General features: G+C 34.7%; 2 protein-coding genes across 3 annotated transcripts; one reads left to right on the plus strand and one right to left on the minus strand.

The window, feature by feature from the left end:
• Positions 1-2,861: 2,861 nt before the first annotated feature.
• LOC121238092 (transcriptional regulator TAC1-like) lies at positions 2,862-3,587 on the plus strand. The gene has a single exon (XM_041134949.1). The coding sequence runs from the start codon at positions 2,970-2,972 to the stop codon at positions 3,585-3,587; it is 618 nt and encodes a 205-aa protein (XP_040990883.1). The 5' UTR covers positions 2,862-2,969.
• Positions 3,588-8,225: 4,638 nt separating this feature from the next.
• Positions 8,226-10,873, minus strand: LOC121239127. Of its 2 annotated transcripts, XM_041136270.1 has the most exons (3): positions 9,892-10,873; positions 8,888-9,451; positions 8,226-8,443 (listed from the first exon to the last, which is right to left on the minus strand). In XM_041136270.1, the coding sequence occupies exons 1-3, from the start codon at positions 10,717-10,719 to the stop codon at positions 8,339-8,341; spliced, it is 1,497 nt and encodes a 498-aa protein (XP_040992204.1). In that variant the 5' UTR covers positions 10,720-10,873; the 3' UTR covers positions 8,226-8,338. The 2 variants fall into 2 exon arrangements, with proteins under 2 accessions (XP_040992204.1, XP_040992203.1); XM_041136269.1 differs by lacking the exon at positions 8,226-8,443 and having other exon boundaries at positions 8,494-9,451.
• Positions 10,874-17,870: the final 6,997 nt, after the last annotated feature.

Here is a 17,870-nt window from a genome sequence, read left to right on the forward strand (position 1 = left end):
ATTTGAAAAAAATATTTCCGGCAATTTGTTCTCATCAGAAATAGTCTTTTACAAAATAAAAAATACTAGCAAAATAGTATCATAGGCTCACAGCCTTATAACTAAAATACATAAAGAATGTGAACAATATATTACAAAAAAGAAAATATTAGAATACAAACAACAATTTCTAGATAGTTTGGAAAGAAAGGGAAAAAAATAAGCACAAGTACTAAATCATGGAAAAAAAATGCACCGAATGAGTAAAGGAACAAAAGGGAAAACTTGTAAGTAAAAAAACCAAATGCACTTTGACAATAATTAAGCACCAAGCGAAATCTCTAGAATGACATGTGAATGGTTTTGTAGGATGTCTTCATTAGACATTTAGCTTTAGAATGTGAACGTAGTAGTTACATTGTAGAAAAAGAAATCATGATTGGTTAAGTACCATCAATGATCTCACTTGGAAAGAGCCCCATGCAGTCAAATATATGTAGAAGATTTGTTTTTTATCAGTCCAATACAGAAGATGAAAGCAAAAAACACTAGAAACATAATCAGAAGCACACATTCACACTACTAATCTAATTTATATATAAACTCCCAAAAGCACCAGTAGTGCCATGACATAAACCACATTCCACAACAAAAAAGGGCTTCTCCCAAACATGATTGACAGTTGGAGCTGATCCATAGCTTGATCTAGATGATAATAACTCTTCAAATAATTCACAGTACCATGGTCTAGTAGATTCTTTAACACTACGATAGCAACTCAAGTGGTCAAAAAAGACATCACTAAAACTCGAGCAGAGAGAACATCAAGTTTTTCAAGGAGTAATTTGTGGCTAAGGCTAGAAAACCTTGCAACTCGAACATATATACTAATTTGGGATTTAATAATTTCTCAGACTGACGGCAGACATGATCACACGATCTAGGATGTTCCTTAATAAGATCAGATGTTGAATTAACAAAATCAGTCTGTTTTTCTAATGAAATCCTTGGGGCAGCAAGCCTTGAAAGCATCTCTTTCCGAGGCATCAACTGCGTGCTGATATACTAGACATCCAAACCACATCCAATGAAGTTAGCCTAAGATATACTAGCTTTAGAATAAGTAATCCAATGAAGTTAAGTTTCAGACAGCAACAAACTGTATCAAGTATCTTCTTAGTCCATATTAATGCATCAAAATCAAAACTAAAATATTTGAGGTTTATCAAAATTCACATTGAAGTTGGATTGCTTGTAAATGTAAAATGGAATGGATTACAGTGGAGTGGAACACTGTAAAATGGCACCAGTGTATGCATGGAAGGTGTTTGTGAAAATGAAACTGCGAAGTGTGAATCGTGAAATGTTTGTGAAATATGAATTGAAACTGAAAATATTGATGCTTTTTATATGGTTACAATCATAGGGAGAATTTCAGTCTTTGCTCTCCCCCTCTACCAACTAATTTATTAAAAAGAAAATAAGAAAATACAATGTTTTGTTTTTCCCCTGTGAACACCGAGTATAACACCCAGCCTCCATCCCAACTGGACAAATGCCTTGAATTTAACAATCTTAAATCCCTGCCCCATTGGTTGAACAACTTAAAACTTGTCTTTGATGGACAGAAGTTCATTAGAAGCTACTCCTACAACTCAGACTAGTCCAGCAGTCAGAAGAATCGAATTAAGATTGTGCGCCTATGTTACCCAAATGTCCACCTCATTTCATCAATTTTCAGTTTGCAACATATATGCGCTGTGCTTTTCTCGTCTGATTATTATTTTCTCAAGTAAAACAGGCTGCTAATAAATAACTAATGGTAAACATATTGAAATAATCTATCCTAGTGATCAGGGTTTAGTCTGTATTAAATTATTAATTGACCCAAAAGTAAAAAGACAAAAAGAAAATACAAAAGTGTAGTAGATATTTATTCATCAATATATTTATATATATATATATAACACAAATTAGGCAGATACAGTATACATACAGTATTAATTGTGTCTCGCGTATGTACCATATTTTGAGCAAGAAAATACTCCATGGCCCATAAATCAAATTAAGAGAGTATTTTGGAAACAAAATCCAAGTTAATTAATCATGTTGTTTGACGTGCAGGGAATATTATTAACTCGGGTGCTTAAATTAGTTTGGGAGCATTGATCATGAAGCTCATGAGACTAGTGGATAATAAACAAGTGCATGCATTCAGATAGTATTCAATTAAGTTATTCTATATATATTTGATAAATGATAGTTGTGGTCGTGAGTGTGCAAGCGTCGTGCAATCACTTTGAAAAAAATAAATAAATACGAGACCCATATGAAAAAATTAATTTTTTAATAGTAGAGCTCATTTTTTTTCAAAACGACTATATGACGCTTGCACACTCCACGACTACTTGTAGCATTACTCTATATATTTTACCTCTTCTTTGGTGGCCTTTATATATAGTTTCGAGATCATAATACCTTTGGAAATTTTAATTTTTGTTTTCTCGACGAGTATTGTATATTCACACGATTTTTTTACGGGCTGTTTTATTTACAACTAATTAATATGCATGCATGCTAGTATATATATTACTTTAAAAAAAATTAAAATTCTTATTGATTTGAATTTCAAATTATACTATATATAAAAATATATATATATTAAATGAAAAGACTAATATATATATATATATATATAAAGCTAGACACGTATGTATAAATGTATAAAATATGAAGACCAAGTTGGAGGCCATAATATTTGTCCTTCGGTATAATTTAAATCGTATATCCAGGAAGTTACAGATCATAATTAATCTAGAAGCAGGCCTTCTACCCCTCAACAAGACACCATCATCATCACTACCGGCCAGTGGACAATTTCTCTCACGACCATCATCACTACTGTGCCAGCCATCCAGGCACTTGGCAGTTGGCAATCTCTCTCTCTCTCTCTCTCTCTCTCTCTCTCTCTGTGTGCAGATTGCTTGGAAATGGAGTCGGACCATCCAACCGGATCAACCCCAGAAAAACTGGACCAGTCCGCAACCTCAGATATAATTCGTGACCAAGGTGCAAGCCAGGCCAGGTCCTATGACTGCACCTTCTGCAAGAGAGGCTTCTCAAATGCACAAGCCTTAGGAGGACACATGAATATCCACCGAAAAGAAAAGGCTAAACTGAAGCGATTCGTGAATGAAAGTCAACCGTCTTCGAACATCCCAAGGGTCACTCCCTCGTATTCTCCAATACCTAGGAATTCTTCATGGCCATTGGAAGCGAAGCCTGGAGACGGAAGAAGCACCATCAAATGGCCTTGGCTTAATCCCAGCCAACAATATTATGGTGATCATTTTGGTACGAGGTATGAAACCCATGTTGGTGATGATCACGTCCAGCAACTTCCACTGTTTGTCGAAACACCAATATCGGACAAAGATCAAAAGTCATGTAGCCAATTTGATCATGGGAAAACTGACGAGGGTTTTTCATCGTCATCCACCCGCCGTGAGTCGTCAGGTTCGGAGATAGACCTTGAGCTCAGACTGGGGGCACCTGAGCCTCATCAGGACCCATATTCAACAGCAACGGGTACTAAAAAGTTCTTCTGAATTTGAACATATATATATATATATAGAACTGGAATTTCCGTAGCTATATTACATATATATATATATATAGCACTTTTTTGGTAATTATTTTGCATCCTACGGTAAAGCTAATTTATTAATTTCCTCTATATATATGGTATTGTTGTCATTTTTTTATTGTCATTTTAAACCTCCGTGTTCAAGTATGTGATCTTATCGAGTTTAATTTATTGCATTTCGCCGTGGTTTGTCAGTATTACAGTTTACTTCTGTGAAATGTTCAGCTAATTATAGATTACAAGTTCCCAGCTGAATTGTTTGCACTACAGAGACAAAACAATTATTTGATATTCCCCAATTCTGAACCTGTAAATTTACTGCTAATATTGATCGATGGATCATCAGTACTCAAAGCTAAGAAATGTAAGTGATCACCAATGGAGGCCTGTACGGTTCCAATCAAAAACCTCTCAGTTAAACCCTAGACGCATTAATTTCTTCGGGGGAAAACCAGGGCTTATAACTTAATTAATTAATCTAGCTTTCTTCATACGCAAGCAGGAAGATTTGTATGTACGAGGTAAATAACTTTTATCGTCCTGATCACTGTCTATGATTATGAAGATCATAATCATCTTCTCAAATACCTTAAGTACCAGCAAAGCAACACATCCCCCCAAAAAAAAACAAAAAAGGCCCGTTAATTAATTAATTAGTTGTGGTTTAATTTGCTAATTTAATATCGGGAGGATAAATAATTATATGATCACTAATTTTTATGGACACCTATAAAAGGGTGAAATATCACTTCATGAACTTGCATGATTTCCTTACATATATAAGATCACAACCACAAGTGAAAGAACGAGTCGATGGATCGGATGCGTTGTCCACCATCATTAATCTAATATTTGAAAGGGTGAGAAATAAGTTTACTTTTTTACCCATTAAAACTCGATTAATTAGGTTAAAAATGAAATAAAGTAATTTAATGATCATAATTAAGGATCTGATATGTAAAGATTGTGTACGTAGTCACTGTAATTAATTTAGACTCAGCTTAATTGCTTCTAAAATGAAATGGAAAAGATATATAGAACTTTATTGCAGGTTTGAGTACTCAGGTGATGATCAATATATGTAACTTAATCCTTATTTTCTTAATTTTCCAGAACGCAAAGTGGGTTAGAGTCAGGTAAATCTTCTCAATTCTCAGACATATAAGATCAACCGCGTACCGCTACCAAGAAAAATTAATCGAGTGTCATGCATGCATGATATAGCTAGATTATATATTGTAATTTGTCTTAATTTCCACCATTATATATATATATATAGATAGATATACCGTACGTACGTCATGTTTAGATGTCAAATGATAAGGTACTTCTTTCTTTATCAAGTGATACATATGCTGTGGATGATCGTGTTCATAAACTGCATAAATTAGAATTAAAGGCAGTTTGATTAATACAACGGATTCGGAGTACTTGTTCGCAGAAATAGTTTTACTGATCATGATGACAGAGACTCAACTACCATGGAGGAAAATTTTTAAGATAGGCTTAACTCGGATGTGACTAGCTTGTTCAAGTATTTATTGCAAAAGTATCGGGAAAAATGAGGTCGAAAGTGAAAGCTGTACGTACATATATTAATTCTGACTGGTATCATGCATTTAATATATGCATGCAGGTACACATACATATATATATATATGTGTGTATGTGTCTGTGTGCGTACGTGGATGGAGCATATTGCTTGAGCAAAAACAATATCCAGCCCTATTACTTACTTAATTGTATGGAGAGTCTGTACTCTGTACATGCATGATACCGGCCTTGAATTGACTTCATTCTATCATGTTATGGATTGTGCCAGAAATAATTTCATGAATCCCGATTTTAGCGTTTGTACGTATGATTTGAAAATTGAAATTAAGGTTTTATTTGGTTGATCATCAATGCCAGCTACCAATTTTTAAAATTCCCGAAATATGCAACCACCGTACTTACTATCATTCCAGTCTCTTGACAATTTTGTCATGATTTTAATGATGATTTATACGTTTCCTGGCAATTACTCCTCTCATATATATTTGCAGGGAATCCGTCGTAAGGCCAGCTTGAATGCCATAGAAATCGAGGTAAAATTATTCTAGATTATATGATGCATGCAGTCCTGATCATCTTCTGACATTCTTCCTTAATAGTTCAACTTTTCAGCTAAACATAGACGTTGGAAGAAACGTATAAAATCCATATAGGTTTATGAAACCCTTTCGATCGATCGATCGATCTGCTAAATTAATTATGAGGCACGTTGTATAGATGTTCTTAAATTGAAGTGCCTGATTTATTTGATATGATCATGTGAAAAAGAAAATGACGGACATATACCTGGTACGGCCAGTATCTGGGTATTGGCAGCATTGTCTGTCAACTAAGATTGTGATACCTATATAGCTAGGCCGCAATAAATTCGGATCCAAGAAAAAGTGTGAAGTGGGGATCACGTCGACGCGGTACGTACTAGCATGGATGCAATTTTTATTTTTATTTTTTTGCCAAGTAAATCCAACACGTACGTACAGCTAGCATGCATGGATGATAGCTAGTCGACCTGGCGTTAATTTGTCTATTTATTGCAAGGGGTCGAAAACAAGAGAGATATATAAATGGTTATCATACATTTGTGATGTGGTAATAAATTATCATTGGATAGCTTCTGTTAAAATCGTCCAGTAAGATTCATGTGTCGCCTGATCAGCTATATGTTTCTCATTCATATAAATGTAAGAATTAATGTGGCTGCAGGAGAGAGTGTTTGGCGCAGTTATTTGATGAAAATGGTAGTTCAAAATTAGTGCAAGCTAGCTAGCTAGCTGTCAAAAGTGGTACGTAGTTGGCCGGGGTTACTATCACTTTGTAAAGTATATATAAGGTTGTTTGGGATGCGAAGGTTTTTTTTTTTTTTTTTTCTCTTATCATAATATTTATTTTTATGTATGGTTTCGTCATGTAGTTCGTATAGTAATTAAGTTAATTATATACGTGTATTATATGTTTAGATCATATACTTTATAATGGGTATGTACCTAATTAATTAAGGTCGTCATGTGTACTAATTCATGATCATATATAGTAATTTATCTTTTTTCTTGGCAAATGCAAATGTTATATATTCATAAAATACATAAGAACAAAAGAGTCATACATGATGAGGATGAAACTCAATCACATGAAATAAGAAAAAGATAACAATTTTCCAATTTGCCCTAATCTAGGTCGTGTGTGTGTGTGTGATGAAGGCCTGATGCAAGAGGTTTTCATGTGATCAACGATATTATGGTGTGAACATGAGGCATTAATGGTGCAATATTGGAGAGTAGGAACCACATGGAATGGCATTAAAGCTGGCATTAAGATGCGCAATCTATGTTTACGATGTATTTAAATTATTTGTGAATAAGGCTTAGGGGTTTTGATTGCTATATACGTCTAGTATTCCGTCACATGGAGCAGCGTGCGTATGAGAGTCATGCATGTTTGACCATCTGTAAGTTTAGTGTTCCGGCCACAAGAAAAAGAGAGCTAGTGATGGATTGAGGATGGCTGGGGGATGATGGTTGGCTGGCCTGTGTGGGTAGAATTTGGTCAGAACTGAGATCAAGATATGAAAGAAAAAATGAAGTAATCGAACAAGAAGGGAGGAAATGAAAGTAGAGGATTAGAACATGCAGTGCAAAGGAAAAAATGGAAGGTGCCTGATGTGAACTCTGTGAAAGTAAACTTCGATGCTGCTATGGATCTTCAAGCTCAAAAGATGGGAATTGGTGTGGTGATTAGGGATTTTAGAGGGATGTTTTAGCATCCTTGAGTGCACAGAAAAATTTTGTAAATTCCCCCTTTGTAGCCGAGTGTCATGCCTTAAGGAGAGCTGTGGATTTCTGTAGGGAATTAGGATTTACTAATGACTGTTTTGAGGGGGATGCTAAGGTGGTGGTAGATGCAGCACTGAATGCTGATTTAGATGATGATTCATGGAAAGGGCAACCGGTGTGGGATCTGAGGTCTGCAATAGAAGCTTGTAGAGGATGGAGCTTACAGTTTATACACAGAGAAGGGAATGAACTTGCACATAGTTTAGCAAAGTTGGGTTTAATTTTTTATAATGAAATTGTGTAGATGGAATGTGTTCCACCAGAGTGTAATGATAAACTTTGTAACGGCCAATTGATCAACTATGAATGAAATGATAACAGGAGGTATATTTCAAAAAAAAAAATAGAATGGGGTCATGTCAAGAAAACAAAAAAAAAAAAAAAAAACAATCAAACAAGCAAAAGAAGAAACCAATTTGTAATATTAATCATGATCATGTGTGGCCGAAGTTATATTATATAGTTCAAAGTTGAAAATTTGGGATACTCATCATGATTTGTTCTTATCTACATCGATCGAACTAGCTAGTGAAACTTTGTAGACGCAATCGGACGTTAATGCTCCACAGCTTCCAATATTCCATCCCGAGTGATCTCGATCGTTAATTGATCAAAACTAGTTGCACCGTCAATTACCATGTTTAATTTTCCGTACTGTAACATCATGTACACGGTTTGCGTGCATATATATTATATAGTAGTAGTCTTATATATTAACCAGAGCCAGAGGCGGCATATTGGACAGATTAATGTAATTTGTAATCAGAGGAATATTCAAAGTTTCAATTAATTCATCATGCATGGGTACGTATAATCTGATATTATTACATTATGCCACTATTTCATCCTTCATGCAAGCCCTAATGTGGACCTCGGAAAAGTTGTGTTTATCAGCTACATGTAGAATTTCGCAGCACTCTCTTCTATTACCAGCCTGAGAATCATGAAATAAATGTGTTTCAACTTAGTAGGATCAAAATATATATATATATATATATATATATATATATATATTTCCAATGGGATACAGCAGAAGGAATTAAGTATGATCCTTATAACTGCTGCTATAGTATAATTCCCGTTAAGAGTACGTAGTAGTACTACTACTGCAAAACCTCAGTGATCTAGCTAGCTAGTATAAGCTAGCCATATGAGTTGGATTTACATCCAATGAAAGAATAACGTTTTATATATATATATATATATATAAGTTTAAAGCCTACAAATCTCGTATATATAGTCATTTAAAAAAAAATGGAACCATCATAAAATGTGAGTTTTTGTACGTGAATCCTGCTTTTCTTTTTTTTTTAAAGATCTGCACGACGAGACTTACCATTCTTAAACGTACCTGTACAATCATTAATTTATTACTTACCTCACCATGTTTTGTAGCCGGTGAGAGGACCTGAATTTTGGAAATGAAGTCAACATAGTGACTCCCATTACTTGATGATGAACAAGCCACTGATCTACGAGGTGATGATCTTCTAACATAACTGGTAACAATTTGGTTGATCCCCTTGGTAGTGGTCTTGTCTATGGCCTCGAAGAAGAAAACATGAGGAGCTAATTCACATGGATCGTTTGAGGGAAGAGGTCGAGTGTTAAACATGAAGGGAGGCTTAGCCGACTTCTTCCACGGAATAAATGTTTGTAGGGGTCTATGCAAAATGCTTGGTGGGTAAATTTTCTCGTAAATGTAAGCAGAATAGCCCCATGATATGGAGATAGACCAGTTGTTTTGCTTATGATAGCAGATTGTCTGCTGCAATAGTCGTGACTGATCCGCTTTTGCAGCTTCCATCAGGTGGTTCAGTGATGCGTAGCGGCTCTGGATGAAAGGGAAAATAGGGTCGACTGCGTCTAGGTGATGAAGCGAAACGGATGGAGACTGCGGGAGAGCTGATAGAAGTCCGGAAATGTCACCGTGTAGATCAATCTGTAATGGAAAATATTAATGTTTAGGAGTCATGAATAAGAAATTCCTGATGTGCCAGTACGTTAAATATTGTTTCTGTCTTGCTTATTTTTATTAGTAATTAGTTATTATTTTATAACTTTTCTCATTGTTTCATCGCTAGCTGTAATCTTTCACTTTCAAGTTGACCATGGCAAAGAGATTAATGTACCGGCCATTTGCAGAAACTGCTGCCAACTGTTTAATCATGAAATACATAAGGGTCACTATCATGCCATGAAATAATATATGTTTTCTTAAAAAATAATCATCCATGTTGCTTAATTAAGAAGACTAATGAAGGATGGATGTTCTGCTTGGTTAATTAGTAATTAAGTACTTCAAATTAATATGCAAATATATAAAAGTAGTCTAGAGTGCGGTGGAGATTGTGTAGCAAAACTCATTGAGTTTATATATACCTGATGAAACCCCTTTTCCTGGGTCAGAGAGACACCCAAATCAGCAATACAGGACTGCACAATATGATCACTCCCATACAAAGCTGGATATCTCTTGATGCAGACATCTAAATTCTTCACCAGTGCCTGTGCCAAAGGATAACTCAAAGCATATCCAGCCCCACCAAATGCCATTCCAAAAGAATGATCAAAGTTCGATGCCACACACTCTGAATTGGACCCTATATAAAAATACTTATTGTGGTCATATCTGGCCAAAACCTCAACAAGATTATCCACAAAAAAAACTGTGTCATCATCCGCCATGACATACCATCTAACCCCTTTGTTCACCTCTCTAAACAATTCCAAAACTACCCGTGCCATTCGAATTGCATGCCGATTTGGGTGTCTGTTGTATTCTTTGTATCTAGAGGTATCTTGCGAAACTCGAAAAGGAGGAGAAGATGGAGGCCATTGCTGTGACTCATGATCTGCAGGAGCTCTATCCAAAAAGACAAATCCCTGGGTTTTGTTAGGCTGCCACCATGCTTCTACGTAGGGTCTTTTATTTTTCCATGTATTCGCAGAACTCGCTATTCCAAACACAAGGTGGCTAATGTTAGTCTGAGGATCTGCAGTTGAAGATGAAGTCCTTAATCTGTATCTGAAGTTTGCCAAGAGCACAGAGGAGCGGCAGCAGGGATGGTTAGAGAGGATAATGTAGAACAAGTATAAGACTATTCCTGAAATAGCTACAGATTTCCATAAATTTGCTACAAATTTACTGTATAAAAACCTTGAATTTTTTCGCGCGAATCGCGCTAGACTAGACTTGGAAGCAATCATGAGTAATGAATTGATGGTGAAAAACTAAAGGAAATACTTGAAAATAGGATTGCTAAAGTGATGAATACTCTGAAAGAAAACTTTCGTTTCTGAGGGTGCATGGGTTTCTGATCTTCGATCGTTATGTTGATAATTAATATGATTTTTCAGTTGCCTTTTGAAATTTGGTTGTGCAGCTAATGATCACTCAGATTGCGTTTTACATGCAACGTTGAAATTGCTTTAACGGCTATAAACATGGTGTATGTGGGCCATCTCGCATGCATCAAATACTGTTTATCGTCGTGAAGAACACGAGAAAACGTCCCACCTCTGCCCTGTTGATTGGGCCCCTTAATTGTCACTCGTGACACAAAGGCCGTTTGGATTATAGAGAGAGGTCATGCATGCATGAGTCATTCTATTCACATTCAGTATGAGAATACGCCATCTATATCATTGATGGGGTACGATTTAATTTACAAGATTTAAATTTGTAAATTTTTCTTACCTATCAAATCCTTCCACATTGGCAATATAAATGTGTGTTTTATGTAGAAGTGGTAATATATAACACGACATATTAATCCAACACGAACACGACACGATAATAACGGATTTGAGTTTAGTCTTAACAGGTTCGGATCAAAATAAGTTGATCCGTTAAAACACGATTGCTTAATGGGTTGATAACGGGTCAACCTGTTTTGACCCGTTATGATCCGTTAAGAAAGTTAAAATTACAATTATTTCCTTATACCTAAAAGTAAAATTGTTGGGATTTTAATTTTGATATTTTTATTGTTGTATTGTAATTTTGGACTTGTAGTTAGTTTTATATTTTTTATAGATATTGTGATTTTAGCATTTATATAAAATTATGTTAAACTTAATCAGGTCAAACAGGTTAATTTCGAGTCTGTTCAACTCATTTACATAATCGGGTCGGGTCGGGTTTAAAACGACACGACCCGTTATGTTAATGGGTAATGTTAGACTTTGAGATTTTAACACAATAAGCTTAACGGGTCGTATTCAGATTGACCCATATAATATAATATACATGTCTTGATACGATACGAACATGACACGTTAATACGATTTGACATCATATAGTTTCTACGCACAGACTTATTAATATATTAATTTTTCTAGCTGCATAACAAAATGGGGCTTGGTCCCAAACAATTACTTCTATAGCCTACCCTCCATTTAAATAATTGAAAGAGTCTAAGAATTTATCTTTGAGAGGTGAAGTTTTAGTACAATAATATTTGTTTGCATATAATGTAAGAAAAATGATAAGCACATAATATTTTTTATAACATATTTCACAATCATGTTTTTAAATAAGGGGTATTATTGTAAAATATCATATAAAAGTAACATCATTTTATAAAAATACCCTCATTTTATATCATGTATTGTGAAAAGTGTTGTGCGTGTATCATTACTCTTTCTTTTTTATCTTTTGCCTTTTGCTGTAGGAGATTCAAGTCGGAGATTCAAGTCAACCAAGAAATGTAAGAAAACCGCTACCTTCGAATCCGAGAAGGTATCCAAGTCACCCAAGAAAGCCCAAACTCAACAAAGATAAATAATAGAAAAAGCCATTTTCTTTTTAGTCTTACAACAAGGATGGCGGTTGGAGGAGTGGGTTTTGTATTTCCATTGGGTTCCTGTTACAACTATGGACTTGAATGTAATGGATTGTAAAGGGATGTATGTATTGATTCGGGAAACAGCAGCTCGAAGAGATCTCTTCAAGGGGAGCACCTCCACAACGTAATAAAACAGTATAGAAAATATTCCAAATGCTTCATTTCTTTCCCTACTGCGCATACATATACTATGATAAAGTAAAGTACCAAAATATCCTTTGAGCCCATGGGCTACTTAGAAAGTAAATTAATAGAAAACTACTAGAGACACAAAGGGATCCCACAAACTGACATGGCATGACATGTTAATGCCACATCATCAAATAAAATAAATCAAATTTTTTCCACTGTTCCCAAACCCACCTCTTGCATTTGTTCCCAAAGCCAACCCCCCCATCTGTGAATTGCACCAAATCCTGTTGATGTTGTTATCACCGGACATCCTCATCACCAGGTACCTCTCTCTCTCTCTCTCTCTCTCTCTCTCCCTCCCTCCCTCCCTCCACTATTGATTTTAGGCCTTAATGTGGGAGTTTTTGGTCTACCCAAACTTGGACGGCAACCTAAAAAAGTCACGGAAACTCTCATCATCCAACCCATCCCTTAATGGGACATTCAGGGCATAATTATCCTCAGGCCCTACCCTGTATCCTTAATGTGACCAGTACCCAGAAAGAAATGGCTCTTCAACTCCAAATTAATGGAACAACAACGTCATGACACCATCTATGGCATAAAATGGCTCCTCAACTCCATCTCCATGGTGGACATCAATATCGACATAAAGTACACGCTGATAACCAAAGACCAATTAAGGGTGATATTGGTTGCGTCGATGGAGTCACTGGTGGAGGATTGGTAGAAGCCAAAAAGGTCATCAAAGACAGGGGCAGTCCTTGCCAACGTTGAAGTGCTTGGTTTGGTGGGAGAAGGCTTTATCTGAGAGGATATCGGGGGAGATAGAGGTGAGGAAGTTCACGTACTCCTAAAGTGACGAAGGCTTGCCAGTCGAAAAAGTTCAACATATAAGGCTAAAATCCATAGTGGAAAGAGAGGGGGGTCAATGTCGGGCGACATCGGTGCTTGTGGTAAAGACTAAAGAGGGAGAGGGCTGCGCAAATGGGTGTGGGGAGGGGATGCAGTTTGGAGAGCAGTGTTTGGGAACAAACAGTGGGGGTGAGGGGATTATTTCTTATTATTTGATAATGCCAAGTTAGTTTGTAGATCCCTTTTGTGAGTTTTTTTGTATCTGTAGAAGCCCTTAAACTAATATAGTTTAAGTAAGGAAAATAAACACATATTAAAATAGCATAGAGACAGCTTGGTCCACGGCCCACTAGAAAGCATGTTGCTTCCAGCCCGAGCATGGTCTGCACATCTCTTCCCTAAAGCCCACTTTATTCAGAGCCCACTCAGCCCACCTAGACATCTGATTTAGGGTTACCACTCTCGCTGGCCAACACCCACTTCACTTCTAATTCTTCATCTCTATTGTGGAATTATAGATGGTAAACTCAAAATTAGTTAATGGAAAGTTGCCTGTTTTCCTTATTTTTGTGGGTGCCCAAAAGGCGCCCTTGCTTTGTGCGTTTTTCTTTTTATTGTTTGTTCATACTACTCTATGACTGGGTCAGGTGATAATTGCAGGGAACATGAGCTTGACGACGAGGGTGTTTTTGAATCTCATAGCACAAAAGGCTAGAGAGAAAAAAAAAAAAAAAAAAAAAAAAAAAAAAAAAAAAACCACGTAGGCTGTGGGTAGTACCGAGTGATAATAAAGGAAATATAAGGGTATCATTATCTTTAACGTATATCATTTATATGCATGATAAAACAAACATTACCATTATAAATACAACTTCAGATCATAATTAGCACAAGTATTCATGGTAACAACATATATCATGAGTTACAAATTATGATTTTCTCTATTTTATGGATTAAATGACTATTTCATTTTCCTCCTTAAAGTGTAGTGGATTGCAGCATTTCTTTTAGATATTCCTAAAGGACTTATTTTTCTTGGGAACAATTTTTATTTTCCTATGGCACTTTGAATCTTGGTGACTACTTTACTATATATTAGGGGTGAGCAAAAATCTGAAAAATTGACTCCAACTCCAACTATGACTTTACCCTCCAACTCCAACTCTGATATTGTACATATTTTTATAAAAATATTTTTTTATAAATATTAATAATATATATTTTATATAACTATAACTTATATAGTTAGTTAAATACTAGTATGAACAAGTATACCTAAAAAATACACTTATACTATAATATAAATAGATTAAATTGACTAATAATAATTTAGTATATGTAAACTCCATACTAATACGTATACTACCATGTAATACTAATGTATAATAACATATAATACTAATATATAATAACATTTAATACTAATGTATTATATATAAACACAAATGTATAAATTTATAATAACATGTAATGCTAATGTATAACAACAAAATTTTAATAACATGTACTAGTAATGTATAATAATCAATGTATAGTAACATGTAACACTAATGTATAAACATTAATATATAATAACATGTAATACTACAGTAAAATAACATGTAATAGTAATGTATAGTAATCAATCTATAATAACACAAATGTATAAATTTATAATAACATGTAATGCTAATATATAACAACAAAAATTTAATAACATATACTAGTAATGTATAATAATCAATGTATAATAACATGTAACTCTAATGTATAAACATTAATGTATAATAACATGTAATACTACAGTATAATAACATATAATAATAATGTATAGTAATCAATCTATAATAACATGTAATATTAATGTATAAGCACAGAAGCACAAATGTATAATAACATATCGTAATACTAATGTATAATAACATTTTGATACTAAGTCTAGTATATAACTGAAGTATAATAAGATATAATAGTAATGCATAATAATCAATATATAATAACATGTGTACTAATGTATAATAGCACTAGTATAATAATATATAGTACTAAGTCTAGTATATACTTAAATTAGAAAAAAGTTAGAGACTAATATAATAACTTGTAATTAAACACTAGTATACAACTATAATAGGAATAAGTTATATTAGTATAAAATATTATAATGTGTTAATATAATTCTATAGTATAATAACACGTAACTAGACACTAGTTAAATAGTAATTATGCTAACAATTAAATCTAGTGATAAAAAGATTATAAAAGCCATAAATAAAAAAATTAATGACTAAAACAAAGATTAAAATTGGTTTAGGGTTTGATTTAGAGTTTAGGAAAAAAAAAAGGCCCAAAACGGGCTTAGGAGTCCAATAGGGCCAATACACTGCAGCAGTGTAGCCCAGCTCACCCAAAATGGCCAAAGGCCCAAAACAAAGTCAAAACTGTGTCGTTTTACTCATTTTGGACCTTTGGTCACAAAACGCCACAATCAGCACCGTTTTGGCCTATTTCCCTTAGAAAGAAACTTCTCACTTCTCCCTTCTCCCTTCCCAATTCTCAATTCCCCCATCTCCATTGGGACCTTCTAAGTTCTTCACGAAAATTCTCCAAATTTCCTTATTAGAGAACCCTAGCGGCACGAGCCTCAGCCCGTGGTCCGCGTCGCCTATCTTTACTCTCCTCTCCCGTCCCCATTCTCTCTCTCTCTCTTCTAGAGACCAAGTAAGCCATTCTCTCTTCTCCCTAGCCTATCTCTCTCTCTCTTCTCTCGTTGCCTCTCAGCTCTCTCTCTCTCTCTCTCTCTCTCTCTCTCTATCTTGTTTTATTTTCTCTTAAATTTTTCTAGGCTAACGAAACTTCAAGGTCTCCTTGGAATCTAGCACATGACCTCTCTTTATCTCTCTCTCAATATCACGGAATCAGAGTGAGTTGTTTTGAACTTATGCATTATTTTTACTGATTTGATTTCGAAGTGCAAATGGAAGATTTTCGATCTTCATGGTCTTTTGAAAAGTGGCTTGGCGTGCTCATGTGTTGTCTGTCAAAGTTGGTGTTGGTTTTTCTGTGGTCCCAATAGAAAATTATTTATGTCTCAAACTTAATTTTCTCTACTGCTTATCTTAAAAGATTTAAAGATTTCGAATTCTAGGGTTTACCCATCACTTGATTTGGTTGTGAATCTGTGTAATTTTGTGTAATTCTGGGTAGATGTCTTTCATAGTTTCATATGTATAATTTTGTGTAAGAATTTGTAATGAGTAATCTGGTTGTAATCTGGTTGCTCCCATTTTATGCCATGACTTTGTTTGTGAATCTGTAATGTGGTTATTATAAATTTATATCATCCCCAATTTTAGTTAATATTTATGTGTTGTGTTTTTTGGACTGTTTTGTGGGGATGTTTTGATTGATAAACTTGAACATGTGTGTAAATCACTAAAACAACCCGAATTTGAGTTAATACTTGAATGAATATTTACTTATCAAAAAAATTTTGGGCTCTGTGTTGAGTCTTCCATTTGAATATGGATAATAATCTATGTTGACTATGTTGTGCTAATATGGATAATAATCTATGTTGTCTGTGTTGTGCTTAACTGGAACTCATGTTCATTTGTTGTAGTAACAAGGTCACTTGGTACATCTGATTGGAAAATATTCTGAGCCATCCCGAATATGAAACCTAGTATGTTTGGTGTCTGAAAACAGAACAAAAAAGGTCGCATAAACTTGTAAGATTATAAGCAAAAGGTAGGATGTATACAATTAAATATATTAGTTTTATATTTGCTTAGTTTTAATTACTAGTTACTTATCATGCAAGATTAATGCATGCATTATTCATGGTAATAAGCTAGCAGGTTATATATTTATATAGATGGAGGTTTTGATTTCTTGACCATCCAAAATAGTACTCATGTTTATGATTTTCCTGTACTGATATATCATGTTAGTCCAAAAATATTTTCCTTACTACTAATCTTGTCATTTTTTTTTTCAGGCACAACTTGGAAGTTGGAATGACACTTGGAATGGAGCAGTTAGCAGATCCTGTAACAATGGGACTTGTAGTGGAGCAGTCAGCAGATCTTGTTACAATGGGACTTTCTTTTTTATTTTTTTTCTAACTTTTTGAAGCATGTTAGTATGTTACTTGTTTTTATTTAGTTGTATTTTTTGTTATGTTTTTAGTAAAATTGAAGTAAAAGTGAATTATTTAGTTTAGATTGTAATTTTAAAAAAAAAATTGAAATTTAAAAGTCCACATAATGTAATTAAAAAAAAGTAGGCCAAATATGAAGTTAAAAAAAGTCCCAAAAAAAACTCAAAAAGGGACTCCGCTTCGACAAGTCGGAGTCGGAGCGGAAGATGTACATCTTGGAGTCGGAGTCAGAGGTCAGATTTAGCCGCTGACAAAGTCGGAGTCGGAGTTGGAGGTAAGGCATATTGACTCCGACTTGGTCAGTGCTCAGCCCTACTATATATAGAGCCTAAAATATGTTTTTTCTTCAATAATTTTCCTGAGGATTTTAGAATTTGTTTTTGTTA

The sequence above is a fragment of the Juglans microcarpa x Juglans regia genome, chromosome 7D (assembly GCF_004785595.1).
Source record: "Juglans microcarpa x Juglans regia isolate MS1-56 chromosome 7D, Jm3101_v1.0, whole genome shotgun sequence".
Classification (NCBI taxonomy): Eukaryota; Viridiplantae; Streptophyta; class Magnoliopsida; order Fagales; family Juglandaceae; genus Juglans; species Juglans microcarpa x Juglans regia.

Bases quoted from the DNA above. Each gene is read 5' to 3' on its own strand.
- LOC121238092 (XM_041134949.1), top strand. From the start codon at position 2,970: ATGGAGTCGGACCATCCAACCGGATCAACCCCAGAAAAACTGGACCAG.
- LOC121239127 (XM_041136269.1), bottom strand. From the start codon at position 10,719: ATGATTGCTTCCAAGTCTAGTCTAGCGCGATTCGCGCGAAAAAATTCA. The intron at 9,452-9,891 runs GTATATATAAAC...TTTCCATTACAG, and splicing joins AGGAAAAGGGGTTTCATCAG to ATTGATCTACACGGTGACAT.